General features: G+C 36.2%; 1 protein-coding gene across 1 annotated transcript in view; it reads right to left on the bottom strand.

The window, feature by feature from the left end:
* CNBD1 (cyclic nucleotide binding domain containing 1) overlaps positions 1-18,781 on the bottom strand; it is a 364,424-nt gene that overhangs the window by 87,853 nt on the left and 257,790 nt on the right. Inside the window, exons 6-7 of the mRNA XM_053929253.1 lie at positions 13,096-13,241; positions 2,970-3,163 (exon numbers count right to left, since the gene is read on the bottom strand). Coding sequence (XP_053785228.1) covers positions 2,970-3,163; positions 13,096-13,241 — 340 coding nt within the window. The remainder of the gene's footprint in view (positions 1-2,969; positions 3,164-13,095; positions 13,242-18,781) is intronic.

The following is an 18,781-nucleotide window of genomic DNA, read 5'->3' as shown; positions in this document are numbered from 1 at the left end:
GACAGCGAGAAGACAAATAAATGGGAAAAACCTTTGATTTTTTGTGTAAAAAAACCACAGAAATTCTTCTATGCACAAATCTTTGGGAATAGTAATGTTTTCACCTTTTAAAAGTCCCATTAAATAAATACAGGGAAAGTTCAGTTACTAAAATTAAACAAAGAGCAACATGCTCTATAAATATAACTCATTTTATATATGGGACTATATAAGCATAATTTAAATTTTTAGTAATCTGACATAAATTTAGTGAAGAGTCACAGACTTGTCATTCAGCAGAGTTAAGAACAAATGCTCTAGAGTTTCTGACAGTTAAAATTGTCTGCCTTTATTTCTATCCTTTAAAAAATATATTCTATCAGAATTACAAAAAAAATGGAGCTGTAAACTTCCTACTAGCCAGCTTGCAATAAAATTCTATCACTGTAGTACTGATAGCTTCTGACACGTTGTACTAGTACAATTGATACAAGTTTTAATGGTGGTGAACAGGGATGGGCTATTGGCAGAAAAGAATGCACTGAAAGAAACAATACCTCAGAACTTTGAGATGTTGGGAGATAATGACAACAACCACAGAATTGAGTAACTGTTGCTGAGAGATATCAAGACACTGAGGAAAAAATAAAAGGTTGAGGAATATCAATCATCAGCTTAAGGTGAAGCATCTAATCCAAAGTTTCCATGGCAACACATAAAGAAAGAATCTTCTACTATTTGAAGACAGCAAAAGCTAAGGACTGGGCCTAGTTCTTAATTATAAGGATAGCATAGCTCCAGATAAGGTTGAACCCGGAAACTTGAGATAGTAATTTTAAAATCTGGGGACATGAAGTGTCACTATGGCCATCTGTTACACTGAGGAAATGTGGAGGACACACCAAAAACAATGAAGTTTTGTCCCAGGTCTCATTAACAGTGGATTCATTCGTCATTAGACACAACTTGTGGCAACTTCCATGAACCATAAATGAATAATTTGAATGGATAGATGGTAGAGCCCTCACATGAGTCTCTTTTTCTTTGTGGTAAGAGTATCAGTAAGGGATATGAGGTGAAAACCTCTGAAATTTTTATCTTCCTACCCTCCTGCACCTCAGCCAAGATGGGAAATCAAAACAATATGACAGACCTCGGCAAGATGACAGAACAAGAGATCCCACTCAGCCTTGCCCCCACAAAACAGTAATTTAGCAATAATCCACAAACTAAAATAGATGTGGGAGAATATTGGAGTTCAATTACAGAACTTTAATATCCGAATGAAGCATTAAAAAAAAAGAGAATGGCCACATAGAAAAATAAAGGAAGCATTTTACCTATGTCATCTCATTCCCCCAGGCCAGCACAGTTCAGTGACAAGAAGAATCCTCTGTCTTGTGAGTCTTCCAGTGAGCATAGAAAACAGAATGACTCTGGCAGCCTTCACCACTGAGGACCCCAGAGCCTCAGCAACTGAGTACACCACGACTGTCATCACTGTGGACTACCACAGTCTTGGCTAATATGGACACCACCTGACAGAGACAACAGAGTCCATGTTGATGTGCTTCCCTGGAATGGATCACATGCATCTCAGAGATGGCACCACCAAGGTCCCTGAGCCCTGGTGCATGTTCATCTCAGACCCAGAACCACTACCGCACATGCACCCTACCTAGAGCAGGGACAGAGAAAGGAACAAAAAGCATACTTAAAGAAATAATGCCACCAAATTTCCCAAACACAGAGAAGGAAATAGACATGTCTTTTTCATCAACAGAAACATTTCAGGACAGAAGGGAGTTATGTGAAATATTCAAGGTAACGGAAAGCAAGGACCTAAAACAAAGGAGAATTAAGAAACTTCTAGATAAGAAAAAACTGAAAGAATTTGTTAACACCAAACCAGTATAGCAACAAACATTAAATGACTTGCTTTAAGAACAAGAAGAAGAAAAAGAGAAAAAAAGAAGGAAAATAGTCTAACAATAAAAGGACACTAAATACATATCTATCAATAATCACCTTAAATATAAAAGGCTGAAATTCCCCAACCAAAAGACATATGGTAGCTGAATGGATAAGAAAACAAGACCCACATATATGCTGCCTCCAAGAGACCTGCATCAGATCAAACTATATACACAAAGTAAAGGGGTGAAAAAAGATATTTCCTGCAAATGGAAAGGAAAAGAGTTGGCATAGCAATACTTATATATGACAAAATACACTTTGAAACATAAGTTATAGTAAGAGACAAAGAAGTACACTACATAATGATAAAGGCAACAATCCAACAATATGATATAACCCTAGTTGAACATTTATGCACCCAACATGGGAGCACCTAATTATGTGAAGCAAACCTTGATGGACAGAAAGGGGCAGACTTACAGAAATACAGTCATAGTCAGGGGACTTTAACATACCATTGCCTTCAATGAATAGATCTTCCAGGCAGAATATCAAGAAAGAGACAGTAGCCTTAAACAACACACTTGATCAAATAGATTTTATTGATATACTCGGAGCATTTCACACCAAAGCATCAGGATATACATACTTTTAAAAGAACACAGGAAACATCTTCTAGGATAGATCACATTTTAGGACACAAAACAAGTCTCAATAAATATAAGAAGAGTGAATACATATCATATGGGAAGTAAGAGGGGGACAATCGTGGAAAGAAGGGGAAGGGAATGGACAAAGAACATGTATTAATGTCCCAGGGACATGGACAATAGTATGGAAGTTGACCGTGGGAGCAGGGGTTGGGATGCACAGAGGAAGGCAAAGGGGGAAAAATTGAGACAACTGTAATAGAATTACAATAAAAAATTATTTCAAAAAAAGGAAAAATTTATAAAAGATGTATTATCTTAACTATTTCATGACTTACGGAAGAAGTGTGAATTTACCTGGAAGAGATCAAATTTTACAATAGTGATAGTGTTGCTTATGGAAAAAACACATTCATTTCTTACCATGAGGTCACATACAGGCGTGTGCATCTCAGCAAGTGCAGTGTTTTCTAAGTCATCACTGGAAACGAAGCTGTGAAATATCTGAGGAATGAAAGAGGCTGTCGACCCATTTTCTTCAATCAAATTTTTGTATACCTGTGTTCGAGGTCGAGCTAGGCCTTTCAGTATTACATAAAATCCATCATTTCCAACAACTGAAACAAAAAAATGAGAGAGATATTGTGTAGACTTTATTTCTCAGACCTTTTTAAAATAGATACAATGACCACGCATATTACACTGGTTTTACTTTCAGCAGATCCCTTTATACAATGACAATAACTTTAATGCTGCACTCAGACATTCACAAATAATTTACTCAAATAACAAGAATCACAGACATGTCTACACATTTGGAGAAATCTTTTCTGACAGTTATTACAGTAATCAACCCTCTTATTGGAACTGAGAGATTCCTGGAAGGAACCATGGTAACAAATCACAACATGGATTTAATATACTATGATAAAAACTGAACTTTTTAAAATGTTTACCTTGTCCTCAAAAAGCCATTTTGTCTATTTTATATTCGTTACAATGTATACCTACTACTAATTTTCCTTTATCTTTGGAAGGGAGATAGTTACAAGGAAGAGGAGAGGTTTTTTTTTCCTATTATTTCTCCTACCCCCCACTGTAACTCTCCACAGTCAGTCATGTAATCCCAATTCCTGAAGTTCAGCTATGTGCCTGGAGGTCTGGCAGGTTTGTTCTCTTATGAGCACTTGAAATGCAGCTTAAATCAGTTGTATTCCTTCTGAAGCCTGTCATATAGGAGAGAAAGGTATGGGAACAGGTTGCTGTCTCTCCGTTGTTGAAGTCTACATTATAGGATTGGAGCAAGCAATTCGATTGCTGTGAGATATTTTCTTACACTTTGCTTATTAACATGCTGTAAATAGAAACTTTACATAATTTATTTAACAGTGGTGTTTTTAAAATTATTTTATTGTTCAATTACAGTTGTCTTCATTCCCCCCCTCCATTCCCCACCACCCCAGCCAAACCCACCTCCCTTCCTCACTTCCACCCTCCCCCTTGGTTTTTTTTAATGCCAACTGCTTGCCTTTTCTGCTTTTTTCTAAACTGACTGAAGTTCTAAATACTGATTTAAAATCAAAAAAGAAAACAGAAGAACAACTGCCTCTGGCAGATGGTCAGAGATAGACCAGGAAAAAGCATGCAGGTGACTCTCTGAGGTAACACTGATGCTCTACTTTGATAGGGATTGGGTTACAGTATTTGTCAAAACTCATAAGCAATACATTTCAGGTACAAATATGAACATTACTATATGTAAATCTGACCTTAAAAAATAAAGGACCAGGAACAAATATTAAATTCTAAGTGTGAGCACTGAAGTGTATAAGGGTGACATTCTCACGGTATTGTTATATAAAGAGAATGAAACATTATACAAACATAGTGGGGGAAATTGTAGGAAGAATATGTGCCACTACAAGACAATAACAAACTTGTTTTACCTCTTCCTGTGTATTGAGCCAGACACTATTCCAAACATATTTCATATATTAACCCTTTGTATCCTCTTAGCAATCCTATATGGCAGATACAATGACTGTTCCAATATCACAACTATGCAAACTGAAGGTGCTGAGAAAGTAAACATCCTGTCCTGACTCAAAGACAGCAGCACTATTTAAACACAACCAGCCATAGCTTCCTGACTATGCTAGCCTATGGGTAAGCCTAGCATCTGTTACCTCTGTCCCTCTCCTTCCCCTCCCCCCCTCTTTCTTTACCTCCCTACCCTTCCCTTCCTTTGCCTCCTCCTCCCTTTCCTTTCTCTCAACATATATTTGGCAGCAATGTGGTTTCAATTATTGTACCATGAGACTCTATGTGTGACCTAGTCAGAGATCATGTTTCATTTTAAATGGAAAGAAAGCATATTTCAAAGAAATATATGTTCGTTTAAAATGTTAACAGATAAAAAAGTCAAGATATGTGTACCTATGAATACACATTTACGGTATAAACATTAACAAAAAGAAGTCTGGAAAGGGATTTGGTAGTATAATTTGTAAGAAAATGGAGTGTAATTTAAATAGTTTATCAAAAAGGATGCTGTTAATTACAGAGCAAAATAATAGTTCTTAAATAGAATTACGTCTACAACTTTTCCTAGATTTCCTCCATAAGGTTAATGGTCTTACAATCTTAATATATAGGTTGATAGGCTATTCCTAAAAAAAAATGATCATTAAGAAACAAACTTTCTATTGATTTCCAAAAATAAGAACATAATTGTTCCTGGCATCCAAATATGCTAAACTTTCCATGAAGAGCAAGCATTACACATTGAGCACCCATTATTGCCTGTGCACTGTGCAAGGTGCTCTAAGGCTAATTCTTTTAATAATCCAGTATGTCATTTATCATTAGTCCATTTTTTAGGTGAAGAAATTAAGACTCAGAATAATTAATTAATGTCAAAAGTCACAAAGTACATTAATTTCTGCAGGTTTTCAAATAGATTCCAATATCAGAAAGATACATATACATACAAACACACAAAAACACATACATATATAGGAGTGTGCATGCAGTACATTATATGTATATTTATGTACTATATGTGTGTATGCATATATAGTATATGTCTAAAATATAATGTATACATATGTGTATATACATAGAAGACAGGGTTTTTAAAAAGATTTTATTTATTTATTTTTAGAGAGAGAAGAAGGGAGAGAGAAAGACAGGGAGAGAAACATCAATATGTGGCTGTCTCTCGCACGCTCCCTATTGGGGACCTGGCCAAACAAGTTCATGAATTCCCTGTGAAGGATGTGCACAGGACCTTCAGCAGAAATCAACAATTCTAAATTATTTAAATGTTTCCAAGAGTTATATTTGGGTGAATAAGGTCACATTGTCACCTGGCTAGTTGTTACTTAGCCTACAAATTGAGCTCTACCTACCAGGGAGATTCTCCTGCTCTTCTGCCCTTTGCCCTCCTCCTGTGCAACCTAACTACTGCCCTTTTCAGGGCTCTGTCCTTACAGGATCTGTCTTGTGCTCTACATTCTGCCCAGCAACCACAACCTTGTGTGTAAGGGCCTCTGATTTTGTCCTCCTATCTCCAACACATCACATGTCACCTAAATTATTTTAGGCATTTAGCAAATAGTTGAATGAGTGAAAACTTAACTAATGACCCACTATTGTATTTCTATCCAAAGAATCTCATAAAACATTTGGGGAAAAAAGAGATTTTTTTCTCTTAGAATTCTGCCCTCTGAGAAATGAGAAAAAACTCCTTGATGACCTAATTCTACTCAAGTGGAAGCTTAAGAAAATACAAGAAAGTTATATGAATTTTGAGCTAGATGACTTAATTTATGAAAACCCCATTGTAAAATCTAAATGGTTCCAGAGATAACATAATAAAAGCAATGAGTGGCCTTTTCATAGCTTTTGTGATATTAAGATATCTTTGGAGATGGGGTTTGTTCTTGGGGACAGATTTTCCTCTGTCAAGCTACTTGGAATAATTATTTTAAGGCACAAGCCCAATAACCTTTTTTAGAATATTTCCGTAATGTGTGGAAGACAAAACATATGTAAAACTGTGTATTTACTTTAAGGTTTCTAAGAAACCAAGTAAATAAATATTACCACAGAGCTAACTAACTGGAAGGGATGAGAAGAAATTTATTTCACCTTATTTTTGGCTCAGACCTTCAATTGGAATAGCCTCTCAATATTGATACTTTCTGTCAACTCTTTCTAGAGGTTTCATAAAGGCAGAAGTTATAATTTTACAAATTCTTGGTGATAATTTTTAATAACCTTAAAACCTATTACTTCAAAATCTTTTTACTTAGTCTTCCTCACTAAGAAAAATCACTAAGAAAATTTCTTATTTCAAAATTGCTTATTCATATCCACACCATGCATATTCAAGTCAAGGCCTTTGATCTTTTTCAGTAAAAGATATCACTCATTCATTGATACTCTTGTTATCTGAAATAATAAATAATTTCACAAAAATATGTGCATTGCTGCTTTAAATTTTAGAGATGATATACAATGAAGAAAAATTGGGTGAGAAAAAGAGATATAAGCAAGAATAATTCTTTTTAAGATTTTATTTACTTTGTTTAAAGAGAGGGGAAGGGAGGGAGAAAGAGAGGAAGATAAACATCAATGTGTGGTTGCCTCTCACGTGCCCCCTACTGGGGACCTGGCCTGCAACCCAGGCATGTAACCTGCCTGGGAGTTGAACCAGCGACCCTTTGGTTCTCAGGCCGGATCAATCTACAGAGCCACAGCAGCCATGGCAGGCAAGAATAATTTTTGGAAAAAATTGTGTGCATTCTTATTTATTTGCTGGGAGATAGTATTGGGTAAGCAGACAATTGTTGCTCCAATTGCTCTACTTTAAATAATTTTAATGTTTAAAATTTCTGTCAAAATAATACCACACATATTTTAAATCAAATCATTTTTAAGAGTTTATAAAATGTCCTAAGCTATTTCATATGTAATACAAAATGAAAAATGTCATCATATACCTGACTTGCCTAGAAGTCTCAGAATCACTGAATATATTTCTCCCAGATATTCTCAAAAAAGAAAATGAAGTGTAAACACAATTAAATTTTTCGCAAGCACATTATTAAAATACAGGGCATAACAGACTATTTCTAAGGACTTAAAAATCACTTCTATATTAGAGGATCAACAGAATGAAACCTGGGTGTCGGGGAGCTTTACCGCCGAGCCCCCCCGACCGCCACGATTGAGAATAACTCTACCAAGACATAATCTGCTTGGTGAGGAGAGGTGGCCAATCTCTCAAAGGAGAAGGGCCAAGAGCCTTTTCCTCCATGGGCTTTTATTAGGTTCATTTTGCACAGTAATACAGATAAAGCTCATCAATCATTGTCAGGCAGTAAGGGTCAAACAAAAGACAACATATAAAGAAGTTTGAGGGCTTATTCTGAGTTAGGGTCAGTTAGTTAAAGGGCTATAAAACTTTGGGAAACAAACTCATTTCAGGTCTGGACCCTTATCATTTAAGCTGAGGGTATAAAACAAAGCAGGTTTCACAGGATTTTATGCATTATTTCTTAAGCCTGATTCCCCTGGGAATCCGCCCTTTCCAGCACAGGACTGCACCGCCCTCTGTCATTGTTTAAGGCTTAAGTCTGGCAGGGGAAGTAAGGCAATCAAGAGATTAGGAGACTTCTTTCAGACAGAATGAGGATTCAGGCTATTTCAAAGCTGAGGGGCAAGGGTCCATCACCCGCTTTTTCTATAGCCTTCCGAGTCCTTCCCTGTGGGCCTTTTTTGTGACCATGCCTGTCTTAGGTTGTTCCTCCCTTGAGGAATCTTACCCGTCATTGGCTAACTGGTCAAGCTCAGTGCCAAGCAGGGTAAAGTGGGCAGAGATGGCACCCCTGCCAGGGAGATAAGCTTTGTCTCCTTAATGGCTTATGGTCCCAACTCTGACTCAGCCTTAACCATGGTGGGTTACAGCTTCTGAAACCAGGCAGGGCGGTTCCCAACACCTGGGAGCCAGGGTTTTAATTTATGGTAAGACTAAATATTTGATTACTTCTCTTGTAAAAGCATATTATTTGAATTATGGTTAGCATATATGGAAGAGATGTCTACTACATTTTTTCATGATATTTACCTACTGCGTTTTTACAATATGTTAAAATAAATTTATACCACAGCAGAAAATAAAGTTTATGTAGGTTTTAAAAATTTAGTAGTATAAAAAAATTGAGCATTAAAAATAAATTCAAAATCATATCAAAATAAGGAACTATGGTATTTTTGAAATATAACCTCAAAAGTTGGGAGTAAAATAAAATCTAATGAACAAATAGAAGAGAAATAACACTGTGAAACTTAATGCACTTCAAATAAAAAACACAGTGAAGGTGATATAGGTACTGAAAGAAAAAAACCCTAATGTTAATTATTTCATGTGAATATTTCAACAATATAAAGGGAGGCACTAATAACATTTTGATGGAGACTCTAATCCCAGGTTAGCCACTAAACTGTATTCTCAAGCAAAATTATTATTTTAGCTTCCATGAGTTTTAGGTTGCCAATCATAAAAATCTTCCCTGTCCAGGACAGAAAACTCTTGAGATCACTTTAATTAAATAAACTATATACTTATGAGCATAAGAAACAGACTACTATATGCCATATATATTCTATATACCATTTATTATAGTAATGATGTTTTAGTATCATTTTCATTTAAGCTACAGATATGTATATGTTATTCAGTACTTCAAATCACAATATTGTTATCCCTGTTAATATTTTATTATTTAAGAAAACTGAATGAGAGGCTGAATAAGTACTGGTAAGTTTAGGAAGCTTCCTTAAATTATAAAATTCCAAAGAACCTATGGCCAGAAAACAGATAGAAGGTGGCAACAGCTGTTGGAATTGCAGGTGAGAACCCAGAACCTCAGTGGCAGTATGACAGTCAGCAGCCAGACTATGGGGGAATACTTTCAACAACAGCAGAGGAAGGAAATGTGTATGTGAGTAAAGACACAAGAATGAACTCAAAATAAATAAAAGACTTAAATATAAGCCTCAAAACCATAAAATCCCAGAAGAAAACATAAGCAATAAAATCTTGGACATTTCTCTTAGCAATGTTTTTTCTGATATATCTTCTCAGGCAAATGAAACAAAGGAAAAACAAACAAACAAATGGGACTACATCAAATTAAAAAGTTTTGCACAGCACAGGAAAATATCGGCAAAATGAAAAGGGAACCCACTGAATGGGAAGACATATTTTCCAATGACACATCTGATAAGGGGTTAATATTCAAAATTTATAAAGAACTTATAAAATTTAACACCAAAAATCAAACAATCCAATTTAAAAAATGGGCAGAAGGCCAGAATAGACAGACATTTTCAAAAGGGGAATACACATGGCCAAAAGACATGAAAAACAGGCAACATCACTAATCATCAAGGAAATACAAATCAAAACCACAATAAAATATCACCTCACACCTGCCAAAATGATTACCATCAAACAAGAAGTCAACATACAAGAAGTGTTGGCAAGGATGTGGAGAAAGGGGACCCTCGTGTACCATTGGTGGGAATACAGACTGGTGGAGTTTCCTCAAACATTAAAAATGGAGCTGTGCTTTGAACCAGAGATTCCACTTCTGGGAATATATCCTAAGAATCCCAAAACACCAATTAGAAAGACTATTATGTACCCATATGTTCATAGAAGTATTATTTACAATAGCCAAGATTTGGAAGCAACCCAAACATCTATTAGTAGATGAGTGGACAGAAAAACTGTGGTACATTTACACGACCAAATACTACTGGGCTGTAAAAAAGAAGAAAATATTACCTTTTGTGACAGCATGGATAGACTGGAGAATGTTATGCTAAGTTAAATAAACCAGGTGGGGGAAAGACAAGTACCATATAATTTCACCCATATGTGGAATGTAATGAACAAAATAAACTAACAAAATAGAAACAGACTCATAGATGAACAGTTGACAGAGAGCAGGCTGGTTGCAGGGCTGGGTGAAAAAGGTGAAGGGATTAAGAAAAAAAAAAAAACCCTCATAGGTACAGACAATAGCACTGTCTTCCTCAGGGAGGAAGGGAGGAAGATGGTTAAGTAGTGAATAAAGGGTGATGGAAGAAGACTTGTCTTGGGGTGGTGAATATACAATGTAATATACAAATGATTTGTAATAGAATTGTACACCTGAAACCTATATAATTTTATTAACCAATATCACCCAATAAATAAATACTTTTATTTTGTTCTAACCTAAAAAAGAAAGAAGAGAAAAAGGAGCAATACCTGGTTAGGCTTGTTTTTTAAGTTGGATGAACAAAAAGGTTTACAAAGGTCAGATATTTAATGAGTTTCCTGTTTTGATAGTGCAACAGATCTGAGCTGTCAGAATCAGATGTCTTACAAACTCAAGATAAGGATTTTGATATAGACGGATGTAAACCCAGAGACTTCTAATTTTTTAAGTGTTTGAAGGTATGAAATGTGAGTTGGAATGCCTTATGTAATATAAATGATCATTTAAAGTTGACATTTAACAAGAAAAGAAAGTTCATATTTTAATAGTCAATTACCTGAGTTATTAAGATAGCATCAGAATATTTGCTTTTAATTGTAACTTTAAAACCTTTGTGAAAAAAAAACAAATGTGTAGGTACAAGCACTGACACATGGATATACATTCACTATGGAAAATTCAACACAAATATGAGTATATGTAGAAGAAACAACTCATTGTTCCCATTCACTGCCTCTCAACTCCTCCACAGAGGTAACAACTTTAAAAATATGTATTTTTGGATAATCAACAAAAGGAAAAAGCAAACAAAATATAACCAGAGACATTGAAGTTAAGAACAATCTAACAATAGCCAGAGGGGAGTGGGGAGGGGACAGTGGGGAGAGGGGTTTACAGGAAGTACTAGAAAAGACACATGGACAAAACCAAGCGGGGGGTGAAGGCAGGGGAGGGAGGTAGGTTTGGCTGGGGTTGGGTGGAGGGATGGGGAGAAAATGTAGACAACTGTAATTGAATAATAATTAAAAAATGTATTTTTGGACTGTCTTTCAGAATATACCCCTATGTATTTTTAATATATATAGATATATATTTTTCAAATATTTATAAAATATACATGTGATCATATTATTAACCTGAAGGTTCTAATTCTTTTGCAGTCTTTAATAAGTTTCCACATCAATATACACAGATTTACCTCATGTTTTCAATCATGGCCTGAAATTTCATGGAATATCTGCATCACCATGTGTGCTGTCCATCCCCTGTTAAAGGGCATTCAGGTTGTTTCCATATTTTTTACCATAATAAATATAATTTCAGGAATTTATAATATAACAAATAAAATTTTAATTACTATGCTCAAACAAATAACAAAGTAACGTTGAATGTTTGTTTGTTCTTTCCTTTCACTATCATTTGTCCTCTGCAAAACTCCTGTAATTTAATTGTCCCTGCTTGATGTTGGATTACATGAAACTAACTATGAAAGAGAACCATTGGGACAAAACTCTCAAAATATAACATCTTTTCAATAGACACATGTTCTCCAAAGTTCCAGTTAGATTTTAAATGCCATGACCCTCATGAACCACTTCATCAAACTGGTGGCATGATGGGTGAAGAATGAGTTCATCCTTAAGGCTAAAGTGTGTTTGAAATTCAAGTCTAAGCAGGAATGCTGTGAATGATGTTTTGTGCTTTAAGATCCTCATCTGGAGAGAATAATCTACTTTTATTTGATACTGCAATGACTAAATAAGGAAGATCCCCTGACACACACACACACAAATGTATTAAGTAAATTTAGTTAGTCCTTTCTAGTAGGCACTTAATAAACACACAAAGAAAATGATGCTTCACTCAGTTTAGGCGCGTATGACTATGTATGTTGATTTGTATGCTTCCTCACATTAAAATATAAAATTCCTCCATTAAAGTATCCAATACACTTTTGAAAAAAAGGACTAGAAATTAAAATTTGGAAACCAAAATCTTTCTGGAGGGGACTTGTTCCCCAATATTTGATTAGTGTCTGGATTGGTCAAATCATTGCTTTGACTACTTCCCGTATTAACTGTGAAAACCAAGCCTAGATTATTATTAAATGTGCATATCAATGATTGGTTTCAAAGTGTGGTCCCCAGACTAGCAGCATCACCCAGAATATTACTAGACATGCAAATTAATCCCCATCCCAAGCCAATAGAAAGAAAAACTTTCGGAGTTGAACACAGCAGTATGTTTGAGTGAGTCTTCTGGATGATTCTGATGTGTCTCTAGTGATGAGGAACTCTAGTCTATATCTTTAAAACATAAGTCTAATACGTGAAATGCAATTCATTTCATGACTTATAATCTTACAAATGAAATATATCTAAGCAGAACATTTTAACATGTCAAGTGAAATTATACGTATTATAATTAGCAGAGAACTCAGAATAGTGACATTCATTTGATTTTGCCAAATGTTCCTCTAGAGAATCTGTTACCTGTACTGCCTTTTACCCAAGTTTCAGAAATGACATTTTTACTAAGTGTTTTCAAATGGTCATCTGTCAGCTGAGAAGTTAAATCTGGAATTGTTTTCAGCATCTTCCACACAGTGTTGTGTTCATGCTGAGTCCTATGAATGGGCCTTTAAGAAAGAAAAAGATTGCAAATTGAGAGACCATAGCATAAACACAAAGGAGCAGACCAAACAATTCTTGATTTTTAAGATCTCAAATTTGTATTTTGTTTTTATTTAAGGCTTGCTTAAGGATACCTGTGATGAATAAGATGCACCTCCATGAATTTCAGGAAATTATCTGTACTTTTTTTTTAGAAAACTCAGTACTTAAATTGTAAGATTGTATCTTTTGTTATTCTCCTACTTGGAGTTCACTGAGATTGGATGAGTAGATGATGTTTTTAATCAAATTGAAAATTGTTGGCCATTCTTTTTTCAAATATTCTTTACCTCTTTCCTCCCTTCTTTCCTTCTGAGATCCCCATCATGCTTCTGCTGGTACACTTGTTGGTACCACATGTCTCTGAGTCTCTATATTGTTTATTTTTCTCTGTCTCTTTGAGTGAATATTCTTAACCGATCTATCTGAAAGTTTGCTGAACCTTCCTTCTGCCAGTTAAAATCTGTTGTTCATCCACTGTTGTGATTTTTTTTTTAATTCAGCCATTGTAGTTTACAACTCCAAAATCTGTATTTGGCTCTTTTTTCAGTTTCTATTGCATTGATATCATTTTTGTGGTTAGATATTATCATACTTTAACTTTATAATCTGTATTACCTCTCATGCACAACTACCTGTCTCTGCTTCTTTCACTCTTTGGCCACCTAATTACTGATCAGAAATGCCTGATCAATATGCCTGATCAAATGCCTGAACCAATATGCCGCCAGCTTTTACTGATGGACTGGCTCTGTTGTCATGCTTTTCTTTAATCTATTAGACATGGTTTCCTTTATTTACTTGAATCTATTCATAATAGTTGACTTGAAAATTTTTGTCTACTAAAAATCAACATTGAATTCCTGAGGACATCATTGGCTGTTAACTGCTTTTTCTCTACATGTTTCATAATGTTTGTTGAGAACTGAGCATTTCAGATAATATAAAGTGGCAACTCTGAATATAAGGTTCCCCTTCCTACCCAGGGTGAAACAACAACTATGTCCTATCAATGGGGCTCTTCCAGGGAGCTGCCAGACAAGTCACACTGGCAATATTGAGGAGCTCTAACCAGTAGACCACTCCAGGGATGCAAGGTTACTAGCTTCAAGACTGTCATAGAACTGGGAGAGAAGGATTAAAGTAGGTCAGGAAAAAGCCACAAACCCAACTCCTCTTCCCAAGGGTTCACCATTTTTCTTGAATATATTGTTCCTCATATTGTTGCAAGCATTTGATTAATTTTCAGAGTTATCAAAATATTTTGACAATTTTGGCCAGAATTTTACTGCTTTAGGAAGGAGCAGATATATAGAGATCCCACTCTGTCATTCTGGAAGTCCTACACTCCATATAGTATAGTTTTCTTAATTGAATTTATTGGGGTGACATTGATTCACAAAACAATACAGGTTTCAAGTGTAGAATTCAATAAAATATCATCTTCACATTGCATTGTGTACCCATAGCCCAAAGAAAAAAGTCTCTTTCTGTCCCCATTATCTCCCCTTTGCCCCTCTCCACCTACCCCTCCACTGTTCTATAACACACTGTTTCCCTCTGTCTATAACCACACTGTTTTCTGTGTCTATGTGTCATATATATATATGTATGCTTTTTTTCATTGATCTCTTCACCTTCTTTCATCCAGCCTCCCAACCCCCCCAACCCTCTGACAGCTGTCAGTCTATTCCATGCATCTATGTCTCTGTTACTGTTTTGTTCATCTCTTTATTTTGTTTATTAGATCCCACATATAAGTGAGATCATATGATATTTAACTTTCTCTGACTGGCCACATAGAATCTTAAATTCTCTCATCTACAGCAATACCCATAACTCCTCCTACAGCTCAAGGTCAGCACATATTTCAGGTGCCTAATGAAAAAGGGTTAGGGAAGTGCATATGACCGTTGGTGGTGGGAGAATCAAAACTACTTGGTAAAAACACTGCTAACAGAAGAGATTAGAAGAAAAAATGCTTAAAGCCTGGAATTCACTCAAAAATTATATCTCAGTGTCATTTTAATAAATGAATGGGTTTATAATTTACATATTCTGACTAAACATTTAAAACATTTCCTATAATTAACCAAATTGCTCTGGAAATCCTATTGCTAGTAAATTCCCACTTTCAGATTCCATCTACCTTTCCTACACTCAAAAACTTTCAAATTTTTGGAATGCCATGTTTGGACCATAAAGAAGCAGAGGGTGGTAACTCATCCCATATAACCTACTATTACCACCATTTCTTTTTGGATGGTAAATCAAGACATACAATTTTGTAACAAAGCTACAGGGGAGTGGGGAGGGGATAGTGGGGAGAAGGGTCTATAGGAGCTACTATAAGGACACAAGGACAAAATCAAGGGGGAGGGTAGAGGTGGGAGAGGGAGGTGGGACTGGCTGGGGTGGGGTGGAGGGAAGGGGAGAAAATGCAGACAATTGTAACTGAATAAAAATAAATAAATAAATTTTAAAAAATAAAAAATAAATTTAAAAAAAGACATACAGTTCTGAAAACTGGCCTTTACTTCCTCTCTTTACATGTAGCTTTCCTTAACTTCCCTCTCAATCTCTGCCTTTATCCCTTGGCAGGAACTTCCTTTCCATATATAATGCCTACTCTTCCTTTACCACATCCTTCTGGCCCATTATCATATATAAATGTTGCATTAAAAAAATTAGATTACCAAAAAGGCAGCTTCCTGTACATTTGTAGTTGAGCAGGAAAAAAAGGAGTAATTATAATTGCAAGAAAGTCTTCATTCAGAAAGGCTTACAAGAAGGAGCATGAAGGTATCCAATAATGAAAGTAAACTTTAGAGATGGTGATTATTTTCTGTTTCTCACACATCAAACATCAAAGAAAGTACCTCTAGATCCTGTTATAAAACAATCAATTTTTAATTGGAAGTGAAGATATCTTGGGATAGTGCTGATTCATATATTTGAAGAGCTCTCAGACTAAAGAGTGGTAAAGAACATAGGAGTGCATATATTCTTTCAATTGGTCCATTAGGATTCTTAGGGTATGTTCCCAGAAGAGGGATCACTGGATCAAAAGGCAGTTTAATTTTTTAAATTTTTGTTATTTTTATTGCTTTTTTATTGTTCTATTACAGTCATCCAAAATTTCCCCATTTGCTCTCCCTTGCCCCTCCCATGCTCTACTCCCAAAGTCAGTCCCCAACCTGTTGTCCGTATCCATGGGTTATTTATACCTGTTCATTAATTAAACACTTCCCCTTCTCCCCCCCCATGCTCCTCCCTCTTCCCCTCTGGTCACTGTCAGTCTGTTCCTTGTTTCCATGCCTCTGGTTCTATCTTGCTTGTTTGTTTTGTTCATTAGCTTCCTCTTACAGGTAAGATATGGTACTTGTCTTTCACCACTTGGCTTATTCCACTTAGCATAATGCTCTTCAGTTCCAACAATACTTTCATGAAGGGTTGGAGCTCCTTCTTTTTCCTGCTGCATAGTATTCCATTGTGTAAATGTACCTTTTTTTTTGATCTATTAATTTGGTGATGGGCACTTTGGTTGCTTCCAGCACTTGGCTATTGTAAAATTATCTGCTATAAACATTGGGATGTATAGGTAATTTTGAATTGGTGTTTCAGGATTCTTAGGGTACAATCCCAGCAGTAGAACTGCTGAGTCAAAAGGCAGTTCCATTTTTAGTTTTTTTGAGGAAATTCCATATGTTTTTCATAGTTGCTGTCAGTTTGTGTTTTCCCCAACAGTGCATGAGCATTACCTTTTCTCCACATCCTCATCAACACTCGTTGATTTATTGATGGTAGATACTCTGGAAGCATTATTTACAGTGCCAAGATCTGCAAAGAGCCCAACCAGTCATCAGTAGATGAGTAGATAAAAAAGCTGTGGTACATTTACACAATAGAATATTGCTCGGCTGTAAAAATGAAGGAAATCCTACTTTTTGCACCAGCACAAATGATGAACCTGGAGATTATTATACTAAGCAAAATGAGATGATCAGAGACAGATAAATACCATATGATCTCACTTATATATGGAATTAATGAACAAAATAAACTGACCAAAGAAAAAAATGAATAAGAAACAGAGGCATGGATACATGGAAAAAACTGAGAGCTGTCAGAGATGAGGGAGTGTTATAGAACCAGCCAATGGTGTTGTAGAACAGCTGGGTGTTCAATTGCTCACTGCCAATAACATGACTGCCAGGGCAAGAGTTTGATAGATAAGAAAGAAAGAAAGAAAAGAAAGAAAGAAAGAAAGAAAGAAAAGAAAGAAAGAAAGAAAAGAAAGAAAGAAAGAAAGAAAGAAAGAAAGAAAGAAAGAAAGAAAGAAAGAAAGAAAGAAAGAAAGAAAGAAAGAAAGAAAAAGAAAAGGGTTGTTTATTGAAAGGTTATATGGATTTAGAGTAATGGCAGATTTCTGCCACTAAGTTCCACTCCCTTTGAAATACTCAAAAATGAAAAGCCCTGCCTCCCTCTGCCAAGCCAGACCAGTTTCAGAATATGCCACTCAGAAGTATAGTTTTTCAGAAAGACAGAAGACTGCAACTCAGTATTCCCCATCCCAGTTCAGCTCCAAGCATCTCTCACAAGTCTGTGTGCACCAGCTTGAATCCTTCTTGCAGTGTCAGTTCTCTTCTGTGGAGCTGCCTTTACTCTAGCCATCAGCTCACTTGCATGTCTGTGTGCTTGGCCAGGCTGTTCCCCTCAGCTTCATCAGCTCTGCCATCATCTTCTATAGGCAGACCTCCAGACAGACTGCCCTTGTGTTTCTCAGCCTGCCTCAATTTTATATGCTCAGCTCAGAACTTCCTGCACAGCCAAACATCTGGTTCTTCCTACGGTGCATTAGGTCCATCACTTTTGTTGGCTCCCCAGTGTTTTTTACCCTTTTTTGGCTGCCATCTTTAGTCAGGGCAAGAGTTCCCAGCCATGCACAAGCATCTGGGGTGGGCCTCCAGCTCATGCAGCTCTCACAGGCACTGAGCTTCCCCCTGGCTATGTCAGAAGTCATTCTACTAAGTCACTCTGCCTGAACACTTTCTTAATGTCACTACTCAATTTGCCCCAGGCAATAGACTTCTTCTGCAGCTTCTCACTTCTAAAAGGCACAAGCTGTTAATTTTCCTTTGTTATACATTGTGCCTCAAATGCTGTGCTTTCCACTTTGTTGGGATTCTTTCCCTCATGCCCCTGTGCCCTTTTGAAGAATCTGAGGGAAATATGGGATGCCCTACTAAGAGGGAATCCACACTCTGTACCCCATTAGATGGGGGGGAGTATACTAGATGAAAGAAAGTGAAGGGATTTTCCAAAGAATATATGTGCATTACCCATAGATATGGACAACAGTGTGGTGACAACCTGAGGAAATGAGGAATGAGGGCTGGATGGAGGTACACAAAGGGGTGGGGGAATGAGGACATCTATAATAGTGTCAATAGTAACAATAAAGTTAAAAAGAGTGGTTAAGATTATTTTCTCTAACAATTTTTGA

This window comes from Desmodus rotundus, chromosome 8, assembly GCF_022682495.2.
Source record: "Desmodus rotundus isolate HL8 chromosome 8, HLdesRot8A.1, whole genome shotgun sequence".
NCBI classification, from domain to species: domain Eukaryota; kingdom Metazoa; phylum Chordata; class Mammalia; order Chiroptera; family Phyllostomidae; genus Desmodus; species Desmodus rotundus.
Note: the sequence above shows the minus strand (reverse complement) of the source record. Positions and strands in the feature narration are given on the sequence as shown.